Here is a 12,019-nt window from a genome sequence, read left to right on the forward strand (position 1 = left end):
TCCCTTCCCGCCCGCGCGTCACTTCCGTGCCGCGCAATTCCCTCAGGGAAAGCTCGGTGCCCGACGCTTCGCTCGTTTGCGTGGGATGCAGGCGTTGTTCAAGTGTAGGTGTAAAGTTCATCTTCATTCAGCCGCTGCAGTGCACGGTCCATCCCTGAGGCGACACCCAGCTCAGGCCGTATCGCAGCTGTGACCATTTAAGCACCTGGTCGGTTTTTCTAAGGTACATCCTTTATATCCAATTCCAGCATGCAGTGTAGTTATTTGTAGGTTAACCTTCATGTTTCGCTTTCATCTTCTAATCCTTTAGAAACTTCCGCTGTGAGGGAGTTTTGCAGAATGTTTGAAGCTATTTTCATCTGATTTTTAGTGTCTTTCCCGCTTCCTCCTTTGTCCCCTCTCCTATGTACTGTCTGTCTGGGAATGTGTCTAATCCATATTTCATGCTGATTTTCTGAGAACTATTCAGAATGCAACAAGAATGAAGACGGAAATAAAGGTCCGCAAGAAACGTCAGTCCCTACTATCTCACAAAAGGAAACTTAACAAATGAATAAAGAAACTCTACAAATTATCCCGCAGTTACAATTAATGCTGATGTTTGCTCTCCTGACACGGACCAATTCTTCCTGTAATTGCCAGACCCAACGATGTGGCCAGCAAGAGCTGAGAAGTGCACTCAGCTCTATGCTACACAGAGCATGCTGTTCCTCTGCTGGTTTCTGAGTGCCAGACACTGGCATACTTTCATGATACAAGATGTTACTCTCCTTTTTTGGAATGTGGCATATATTGTGTACATGTCAATGACATTATGCAGGTCACACTGAAGACTGAGAAAGATGCATGAAGAGAAGGAAATGAAAGAGGTGTAGACTAATACAGAAAGAAACCATTTCCAGCTACTCACATTTCTCAGTGATAGAATATCCTAGAAATATGATGGAGCTTTTGAAATGTTAAAACCCTAAAATACCAAAAGTTGTTTATCTCCTTCGGGAATACATTACTAGTTATAGTGTCCTATCTATGGAAATGTTATGGGAAAAAAAAGGTCAGTAGCTGTCTCATGCTACTGTACACTGCTTTGGTATTGTTGGCTGTAATGAATACAGTAGAAGTCTCTGCACAGTAACAAAATCACTTCCTCCTGGATGTGATCTGATGAGGTTTGTAGGAGCCTGCACTCCATTTTTAGAACTGGTTGCTAAGATGAGCTGATCTTTACAAACATTAATGGCTATGAAGGTGTTCTGCTGTACACATGCACTGTTTCAAAACAAAAAAGTTGTGGTTTTGCAGAATGCTCCATGCCTTTCTTCTTCTCTGTGCATGCTGTGGTTTCAGCTCTCTGAGCCTTGTATCCAGCCCATGTTCCTGTTAAGGTAAGTATCAGACCAAATTCTTGCTGGTCTAATGGTGACTAATGAGTTTGTGGAAGTGCCATCAACTCTCATCCATTATCCAGATATTATCCTTCATATTTATGAAGCCAATTGTTATCTCATCCTGTTTTTATTTAACTGATTATCCCTGAGTAACTTCTCTTTACTGAGGTGCATTCAATCTTTTTAATTGCTTCTATTGTTGAGGTAATTTTGAATTCAATTCCTGTCCTCCAGCCTACTTGTATCTACTTCCAGTGTCAGGTGGTTGTGCAATAAGTAGACATGCTCTGCCACTTTTGCTTATCCGTTTATGGCATTATAAAGTATTTATAAAACACTAACAAATAATGATAAAATTTCACACCCATTTGGGAATTGTGTTACACTGACATATATTCAAGTCTAGACTACTCCATTTAGCAAAAAACTGCTACTTATTTTGTGTTGGTAGAAATGACTGAAAAAGTTACACTGAATTAGGCCCAAACTGCTTAATTTAGCACTGTTCTCTCACTTCAATTGTTCTTCACATAACAAAACTCAAACTACATTGTGCCCTATTAGATGCTAAATAAATTCATAAATTAAAAACACCAAATGGACCAAATAGACGAAATGAGAAAGAAATTTATCTCTTAACTCAAAACAGATTAGTAGAAAAACAGAAAATATAAGAATATTTTGTAATAGAAAAACAGATGTTAGCATGGACTAACATCACACTTCTTATTTCGTGTCCTTTTTCCCTATGCTTTCAATGAAGTACCTAGATCTACCTCTTTCGAAATATCTTTACACATTGTTACCTCAGTTTTGGAGCCTATTTTGAACAACTGACAGTATCCCAACACCCAGGGACCGTGGCTGCGCTTGCTTTTCTACCTCTGCCTTAAGCTATGTCCCCACCAGAAGGCAAATCTGACTTAATGAGTGTATTGCAAAACACCACACCCCTGAACCTGTACAAACTCACTGCAGCAGCTGCGCTTCTGTTTAAAAAGCTACTGGAAGTAAATAAGTAGCAGCAGAGTCTCTATTAGGCGAGTACTGCTTGTCCTTAGTAAGCCCACAAGCATCCAGCCAAAACAGAGCCTTCATAAACACTCTGCCACAGGCTGTGGATAATTTGCCCGGCATGTGGTACGATTTCACACTTCGTCTAGATCAAGTTGCACTGCCATTTGACCCAGCTTTGGACATGTCCTTTGTGATGGACATGAAGCCTTGATGTTGGAGCTGCTTGCCTCTGCACCACAAAATCGTACCTGGATGTGACCATTGACAGGAATTTTCAAAGAGATTCTGTAACTCCTTTGCTTTTGAATGGCATCGTATTTCATTCTACTTTGTCAGCAAGAATAAGTGACTTGCACACAAAAGTTTAAAAAATGATAAAAACATTTCTAGTTCCCATACATGGAATAAACTTAGTTTCTTAAATATCCTGAACTAAACTTTGCTCTGGCTTCCTCGAGCAGTATCCAACATTGCTGGAAGAAAACCAGCAGGATTGGAGCAGAATTAGAGAAGCTTTTTGAACTGAACTTCATTTTGCTGAAAAATGTGGATGGGTCACGAGAGGATTTTAAGACCTTGCACTGGATTTGTTAAATTGCTGGGAATGAAAATGATTTCTGCTTTTAAAAATTCCTCTAATCAACATGTTTTGTTCTAGAAATGTCACGAACTACCAAAATTAGAGTCTATATTCTTAATTCAAAATATTCTATTTACAGCTATTCAGACTTGACATTAGGAAGCATTTCTTTATGAGAGGATGATGAAACACTGAGCAGGCTCCCTGGAGAGGTGGTCAATGCTCCAGGCAACCTGTCAGTGTTTTAGAGGTGTTTGGACAATGCCCTTAACAACAGCCTTTAACTTTTGGTCGGCCCTGAGGTGATCAGGCAGTTGGACCACGTAATAGTCTGGTGTAGTTTATTCTATTCTATTCTATTCTATTCTATTCTATTCTATTCTATTTTACAAATTCAATGTGTTAATTTGTGTTGCAAAAGGTAAGATTTGGTCTTTTTACATTTCTTCCCCCAAGTCCCACTTGGTCTGGAGATCAGGCAATACTGGCTTCTCACCACATTCAGAGAATGCTTTTCAACAGAAATGTCTGTGTATATGCCTTAAAATACATCATGAGAAGAGAGGGTGGAGTGCAGCTTTATACTGTAGTGCATCTAGCCTTGTATTTACTCCTTAACACTGCCCCCTTAGTGAGGCAAGAGCAAATCTCTAGTAATTACACAGTTCAGTGATGTTATTTGTTCTACCACTGAGCTGAATTTGATCCACTCAAGGGCAGTACAGCTCTAATGACATGATATCTCTTGGCTTTACTGTTACAAACCAAAGCATCAAAGAAGTGTGAATTTGTAATGCTTTGAATAAAAAAGGCCATATTTCAATAGTCTCAGTGTTCACTGACTTCCAGACTTAACTCTACAGGCACTGAGATCAGAAAATATGAATAATTTTCCTGTTTTCCCTGTGTTTTTAAAACAAGATAATAAATTAGACTACCAGTTTTATGTTACAGTCAGAATCTGTGTCATTGCTTGCAAAACAAACCCATTCAGTTTTATGTTTAAATGTGGCACTTGTGCACATGTTCTGTGGTTGTCTCAGAGCTGGTTTGTTTGCACTGACTGGCAATAAAGGACACTGCTACTGTGCAGAATGTGACCGGATATGGCAGCTTTGTACACTGAAAACCTCCTGTGTCTGAAGTCTCTGTGTTCCAGAAAACTCATCCTTATCTATTACCTGACATACTCAGTACTTTTGTTTTCAGTATTATTTAATGTTTCCTGGCTACCTCCATATCGAAATAGATGGAGTATTTTGCACCAGCATGTTATTTGCATAAAATATTTTAAAATATAGCCCTGAATTTATTGTTTATCTTCTTGTTATTCCAGAAGATGGCTTGTAGTTAAATCTTAGAGAAAGGAGTTATTCTGTTTTTCATTTTTCCTGGATCCTAGGAAATACAGAGAGAAATTTACGAAGAAAAACCTACATATGCAGAAAAAAGAAGTGGACATATGGACTATTCATCATTGGAATAATTTCCCCAGGGAAGTGGTGGATTTCCCAACATTGGACACTTTTAACGGTGCTGGGCCATCCTGTCTAGACTGTGCTTTTGCCAAGAAAGTTTGAACCAGATGGTCCTTAAGGTCCCTTCCAACCTGGTGTTCTATGATCCTATGATGTAAATTGCAAGTCCACCTCCTACAGCTCCCAGCACAAGTTATTTACTCGATTTCTAAGGGCTAAATGAAGGCTCTGCTGAAATAATGGCAACATTCTGAGACATGGTTCCAAAACAGGGTAATAATCATCATAAAGCAAGGAGAGGTTTGAAATTTTACATTTTTTCAAGTTAACAGTATTTCTACTTAATATAACTGGACATTTGGTCTGGTAGGATTTAGTTACATACCATTAGGAGGTATTGTGTACAATAACAATGTTTAAAAGTCAAAAGTAAAAAAAAAGTAGAGTGTACAGTAATACAGTGCTTATTTACAAAAATAGTGTCCTGAACAGACCAGTATAAAAACAGAAGTAACTGTGTTTTGTATAGCTATATCGACAGCAAAAATATGTTGCTTTTCGTAATCCAATGGGCTTAATTTTAATTTTTACTTTTACTTGACATATCATTATGCCAGCCAAGGTGGCTAAGTATGAAAACAGTAAGTTGGAACGTGTAATTCCACAGAGCCATTAGATTGTCAAGGAAATAGCTGTAGACAGGATCCCCACCTTATTTATTTTAAAGCATATGTGACTGCATTTTAAAATTTCAACACATTGTTGAAAGGAGGCACAAATACCAAGTACATCTTTGTACATCACTTTATAGTATTCACCGTGAAATGGTTGCTCCAGCTCTGCATATATTTCTGAAAGCAAGCTAGGAACTACTGGGATCTGTATTTTTTAAAATGGTACCAGTATGGGCAAACTAAGGCTTGTATATATAATGCACAATATCTACTCACTAACATGAGATGATGATTCAATGGAATTCAATGGTTTCAATGGAATTATTAACCTATATAGCCAATAGAACATGGATTGTAAACACTCAGCAATATACTCCCCTGCTTAACAGCTAAACTTCTCAAACAATAGAAATTGCAAGTAAAACAAAAGATAATTTAAAATTAGTCCTCATGCTTTCAATACAAACCCAGTCTCTTTGAGTCAAATAAGTATAAACTGGTTTTTTTAGCTTTCCCTTCAGTAAGTATGAGAATACATGTTCTTTTGAAAAAATAATGATATTGTTATCCAAAACTATTACTAAGAACAAGAGAATGAAGTCTTTAGAATTTCTTTTGCAGAAAACAAAAATATTTAAGACAGGTAGGATTTAATTTGGGTGATATTGACCAAAGATCATTGCATATATGTAGCTCAGCACTAAAGTAATTCCTGCTTCCCTCTGAAACTCTGTCAAAAAGTCTTCTTTACAGACTGTGTGTGTGTTGCTGCTGAAGGTTGTGTAGCAAGCAGTAGAAATGCCTCATTCCACTGCTGCTAATGGGAAGGTGGGACTTGGATTAGGTGGAAGATGAAAACACAAACCAACCCTGCCTGCCTCACTTTCTGTGGTTTGGGATTTTCACTGCACTTACACTTCACAGCAATGAAATGCAAAATTCTCAAATAGGTATTATTAAGAAATGTTTTCAGAAATTGATCTCTGAGCAAAGAGAAGACATATGCTACCATTCCAGACATAAATCATTGGAGGGAACTACCTGGATTGTTTGTGAGAGAAGGACTTATTTAAACAAGTACATTTATAAAGCATTGTTTACCCCAAGGAACCTTCTACACATGAATGTCAGAGGAAACTGTAGAAGGTCATATATCTCAGCTCTGTGAACCAGTTGTCTTCAGTGACAGGGGATGTTTTGTATAAATAAGGCTTAATCCTGCTCTGTGGCACGCTTACCTAATGCTGACTCATTTGCAAGGGCCACCTTCTATATGAAAAAGAGTCCAAAATGTATGTTTTATGATGAAGAAAACATCAATTTTTTTTTTCACATTTTGTCTCCCTTAAAGGACTGACTCACTTACCAAATCCCACATACACTCAGGGTAGTCAGGTTTGGAATTGAAGTTCCATTTCTAAGCAAAGCTCCATTAAGCTTGTTTGTTAACAAATGCAATTTTCTATTCCATTTCTTCAAAATATCTTCTTTGTCATATTCTTGCCTCTTTAAATATGCTTATTTATAGGCTGGCTACACAGACTCCCCTTTCACCTAGTTAACAGACTGCAACATATGGGATGCTGCCTTCACCTCCCATTGCGAGCATCAGGAAATCGAGCAGCACCTCGGCTGTATTTACACAGGCAGGCTGGGGCTCTCCTGCTCTCACACTCCAGTCTTACGCCCCACTCTGCCACATGGCACTGCACACTTGGGATCTGTTGAACTCTCCTGTGAGAGGAACATAAGGAGTCCTTGGAGGTTGCTCATGGAAGCAATATCAAACCAGGCTCAAACCCCATGGCCCTGGGAGTGCGTGAACAGGCCTGTATGTTGTACCAGTTGCATGTTCCTGGGTGTTGCTGAAGTAGTAGCAACTCCATGGACACATCCTGTCTCCTGCGCTCCAAAGTGTTACACCTGGTACTCCTGTAACCTGCTTTACACATGCGACAGAAACTGGTCCCCAGTTTTGCGTGATCCAGTTTACCTTTCAGCTTTAACTGCAGTTACTTCATCGTGTCTGTGGAACCCAGTGTTGAGCACATATGCACTTACGTCTTGAACTCCTCCAGGAAATCAAGTTTCTTATGGCCTTGTTCCAGGAAAACAGGTTTCTTACTCCCTTATAATACGAACTCGGCTCCTTGTACAAGAAAGTACTTAACACTTTAAAAAAGCTTTTCCTGTGATCTCATTACTGTGCACACTGTGTTATGTGTTAATGGAAACCTCATCAATTACCGGCTGTTCAGCTACATCCTGTGTAATGCAGGGTCACCCTATAGAGCTTATATGGAATTATGAACAAAAGGCCTATTCTCTCCCACATAAGCACAAACCCAAATTAATTTTGAGTCAGACTTGGCAGCATTTCAAATTTCTGCTGCCCATGTAGTTAAAAAGAATGACACTGATGAATAAAATTATTTTATAAGAGCGCTGACTTACATCCTAAAAATGTTGACTCATTTCGGCACCCATTCCATGGCTCATTTTGCACATGGAAGTCTCCTTTGTGTGAAGCCTTGCTTCCTCTCCTAGTTCTGACTTCAGCCTGGTGTTTGATCTCACCCTAAGTGCCACTAAGTCACGTGTGTAAGTTTTTCCATTTATTCCAGCACTTGATCTATTTGCCCCAGCGTAGCTGATTATACGAAGAAAAAGTAGTATGCTATTAGCTAGATAGTATGAAAATAATTTCATTGTTGTGCCTGGTTGTTTGACTACATTTTCTCTGCTTTGTACTTCTTTCTTGGTGGAATTTCTCACATATCTCATTGCCTGAAGTCAGCCCTTGCTCTGAGCTGTCCCATCTGTGCTGCTGCTTGACACCAACTTGAGGGAATGCAGGAGAGAATACCTTGGATAGGGCTATCAGGGGCAGTAAGACAGGACTGAGTCAGGCCTTCACTTGTCACTAGTATTTTAACTGAATTCCACCGACAGCTGGAAGTGCTCAGCTTTTCTAAAATCTCTGCTGACAGCACACTGCATGAGCGACTCAAAAATAAAGGTAAGCAGCTTTACTGAACACAGGAAGAGGCTAATCAGTGAATTTTCCTATTGATTCAAATGGCAGCAGAATTAGACTGATTCTCCAGCTGAATTTTAAATGCTGGGTATTAAATATTTTTGCAATGCAGGACTACTGTTTTTGCATGGTTAACCCACACATCAGATATTTTCACCTATTCACATGAATCACTCATTGAAAATTAGTCCTCTAATAACCTGTACCCTCACACGATGCAAAATCAGAACCAGCCACAGGGAAGAACTATCAAGTGCTTTTAGAAAGCTATTAGGATGAAGGAAGCTCTTGAGTAAGTTTCCTTTCAAGCCTTGCATATTATGAATAACCCACACTGCTCTGTATTATGTGAATATTTACAATTTCCATTTCTTAGATAACCTAAGGAATCTATGCACGGAAATACGGGGGAGCAGGGGGTGTTGGAGTGGTCAGATCCATTCATAACTATGAATTATTCATTATTCTTTGTTTTATCAACAGTTTGGTGTTGGGACTGTAAAATATCAGTAGAGAAAAAAACAGTCAACCCTGAGGAATTGTACAGAAACGAAAACCTATTCTGGCAGATGATTTCCTATGACTGCTTTCATGGAAGTTGCCAGTGCACAGCACAGATCTCCCAGCTTTGGTTATGAGTGTTGATGTATGGGACTGCTGTCAAAACCTCTGTTCACGAGAGGTACAAGCTGAATACTAAGTATTGAAGCTGTTTTGCAAAAGGAGGAATGGGCTTCACCTGGAGCCAGTTCACTCACTGTAATATCGTCTTAATGGACTATTCTCCCAACCAATCTCAAAAGACCAAAACAAGCCTTTGCTTTCCTATAAAAACACAGGCCTTGTTAAACACAGATTACTGACTTTAAGTCCCTCTGTGCTGCTGCAGGAGTATAATTAGCACAGTTTCCAAAGGTTTATTTTCCAGCATTTTTTGCCTTTTTTTCCCTGAAAAGCTGGATGCTGTAATTTCAGAATCCAAGTTATATGCAATGGCCAGACTGATTTTGAGGTTTCCTGTTTTCCTACAAAAACATAATTTTTCTTTCTTTTGCATTTGCAATTCAATTTGTGAATGAGTTTTCAACAGTTTTGTACAGCAGAGAAAACACTTTTTAAGGCAAGCAAATGCACTAAGAGCATTTCATATTTGGCATCTTTCTAAAGCTGTATCAGAGTAACAAGCTTCTGTTCTTGTTTCTAAATACGTGAAGGTAAAGTCTACCCTTAAAGCATAGTGCAGTTTCTTACTGTTATTTAAAGTGTGAGAATCCATCTTAAGTCCAAAAGAATCAAGGTTCTCAAAAACACAGTCTATAAACATAACTCTTGCTTTGTCTTTGCTCTTTCCAATAACTTTTGAGTGATTGTGACTACATGTGACAGAGGCAGCAGTCACAGAGATAATGAGCTTCCTACAAGTGTGATAAAAGCAGTCAAGCAGATCAGAGCGATTCTCTACATGGCACCTGTAAGTGCCAGAGCCGAAGGACAAACTGTGCATGTGCTCACACTGTTCAAACACCAGAGAAACCATATGGGGGAGACACTTGGAAATGCTCAAGCCAAGACAGAAGCTGCAAGCAAAGTGCAAAGCATACAGCCTGCAAAAAACCCTCTGTCAGCTCCAGGACTCCTTAGAACAGTGCCCCTCCTTTTTACAGTGAGTTTACTATCAATGTCTTGAATGGACACCAGACCGAGTCCCTAATTTGTAAATGGTAACAAAAGCATTATTTCCTGTAGCATTAACAGACCTCCTATCATGGGGAAAGCTCATTTATAGTTACTAAAACAAATGAAGGTTCATTCTCATGATAAAAATCAAAATGTTCAAGAGTGAATCTGTACATGTGGATCCTTCCATTAAACCTGAACCCTGTCTTGGAAGTGAATAATTATAACATTGCTTTTTATTCTTCTTGGTGCTTCTTTTGGAATTCTAGTTACTTCCAAACCTTTTTCCCTGTTTAGCCTCTCCTCTTTTCCCCCACATCCTGCTGACTACGATTTTGCAAGCTCAAGCACAAATGCCTCTACCCTAGATAGGTAAAGAAAGTTCACTGCAGAGCCCACACACCTTGGGGAGGCGAATGCAATCAGAATACATGAGTAAGTGCCAGGCTCAGAGCTTTGCCTGAAGCGCTTTGCAAGACTCATCACACTCATTTGTTCTCTTCCCCCTGTGCTGATCAGCAGAACCCTTTCTCTTCCAGGCTACAGAGGGTTGGAAAAAGAGCTTAGGTCAGGGAAAATGAAATATTTCTGGTACTTGATGTTTACTAGGCAATGAAGGAAACCTTAACCAGCTAGGCTGAGCATGCTTTTAACTGGTCCTTCCAAAGGATAAAAGCAACCAACTTGTCATGACAGAAACAGAATTTCAGACAATTTAAAAATGGCCATAATGAGTTGCTTTCAGGCTAATGCCTTGCATATATTCAAATACTTTGAAAATAAATTAAACTCTTACCAGTCCTGATATTTTTTTTAAAGAATGCATATACATATCTGCAGAAGAAATCTCAGCAAGAAAGAACAATCTGTGAGTTTCTGTCCACAAAGAAGTGCAACAGACACTGTGATAGCATAGTTATCACGTTGCTGTAGAAACCCCAGCAGAGTATGCTTTAACTTTGTGAGAGATTAAAATACAAACTGTAGTGCTGCAATAAAGAATTAACCACAGATGAGCAGAACTAAGATGAATACAGGCAATCCCAAATACTATAGGACCTGCTTTCCGTAGCACTGGAGCTCTTTTGTTCTTACAAACAAAAGTTTAAACTGGCAAAGTTGCATTTTGCACCTTTTCAACAGCTTGGAGGCTGCTAAAGGAAGGGCTCTGTTCACTGGATATATGTGGGATTCTGCATGGAAAGCAGAAAGCACCCTTTTTTTTAGACTTTTGTCTCAACAAAAGGTAGTGGAAATACTGATGTGCTCACTCAGAAACCAGATTAAAACTCTGCAGACAAAAAAAAAATGGAGAGGCAAAAGGATCTTAAGAAGAGGTGAATCTACAGACTCATATTACAGACAAATTGCCCAATACACAGTATGTGTTTCATGAGGCAGAATTTGACGTCAAGAATGAACGGCATAGATTAAAACCAGCGGTAAAGTAAAATATAGTAACTACCCCAAATTAACAACCACACAGTATTAGACAAAGAAGCAGCAATAACTGACAGCCGTCTCGGTGGGACAAGGAAATCAGACATGATCAGGTCATGCAGACCTCTGCAGTGCTTGGAAATAAGCAGATTACTATTCAGAGCACATGGGGCTGGGATAATGCTAAACCCTCGAAGACATCACAGCGTTTGGTTCCAGCCCCTTTGTTCCCCGCTGACACGCCTGGGGATCTCACCATCCCTGTGCCGCCCCAGCCGGCCCTGCGGGCCCGTTATGTCCCTCTCGCCCCGAAGCTACGCTCCCCAGGACAAGGAAATCAGACATGATCAGGTCATGCAGACCTCTGCAGTGCTTGGAAATAAGCAGATTACTATTCAGAGCACATGGGGCTGGGATAATGCTAAACCCTCGAAGACATCACAGCGTTTGGTTCCAGCCCCTTTGTTCCCCGCTGACAGTTATGTCCCTCTCGCCCCGAAGCTACGCTCCCCAGGCCAGGCTCTGCCCGGGCTCCTTCTGCTCTTCGTGAGGGCGTAGGAGGTCGGGGGAGCCACAAGTACGGGGCGAGGGCAGAGAAGGTGGCTCCAGGGGAGCCCCAATGCGAGAGACAAGTGAGGTGGGGTGAACCTGCGGAGCTCGGCAGGACCGCGGGCAGCGCAGAACCCGGGGGGCGGCCGGGGAGGGCGAGGGACGGCATCGGCGTGGCA

General features: G+C 40.3%; 1 protein-coding gene and 2 long non-coding RNA genes across 4 annotated transcripts in view; 1 reads left to right on the plus strand and 2 right to left on the minus strand.

Annotated features, from left to right (window-relative positions):
- Positions 1–127, minus strand: part of METTL14 (methyltransferase like 14) — a 16,991-nt gene extending 16,864 nt beyond the window's left edge. Inside the window, exon 1 of the mRNA XM_017733031.1 lies at positions 23–127. Within this exon, the coding sequence (XP_017588520.1) occupies positions 23–127 (105 nt within the window). The remainder of the gene's footprint in view (positions 1–22) is intronic.
- A 10-nt stretch (positions 128–137) lies between these two features.
- Positions 138–10,069, plus strand: LOC108446318. The gene is made up of 2 exons (XR_001861491.1): positions 138–223; positions 4,388–10,069. It is a non-coding gene; the product is annotated as an uncharacterized LOC108446318 (long non-coding RNA).
- LOC108446288 overlaps positions 167–12,019 on the minus strand; it is a 48,407-nt gene continuing 36,554 nt past the window's right edge. The window contains exon 5 of one of the 2 annotated variants that reach the window (XR_001861449.1): positions 167–461. This is a non-coding gene — a long non-coding RNA (uncharacterized LOC108446288). The remainder of the gene's footprint in view (positions 462–12,019) is intronic. The other variant, XR_001861458.1, reaches the window with a different exon arrangement.

This window comes from Corvus brachyrhynchos, unplaced genomic scaffold, assembly GCF_000691975.1.
Source record: "Corvus brachyrhynchos isolate BGI_N302 unplaced genomic scaffold, ASM69197v1 scaffold20, whole genome shotgun sequence".
Lineage (NCBI taxonomy): Eukaryota > Metazoa > Chordata > Aves > Passeriformes > Corvidae > Corvus > Corvus brachyrhynchos.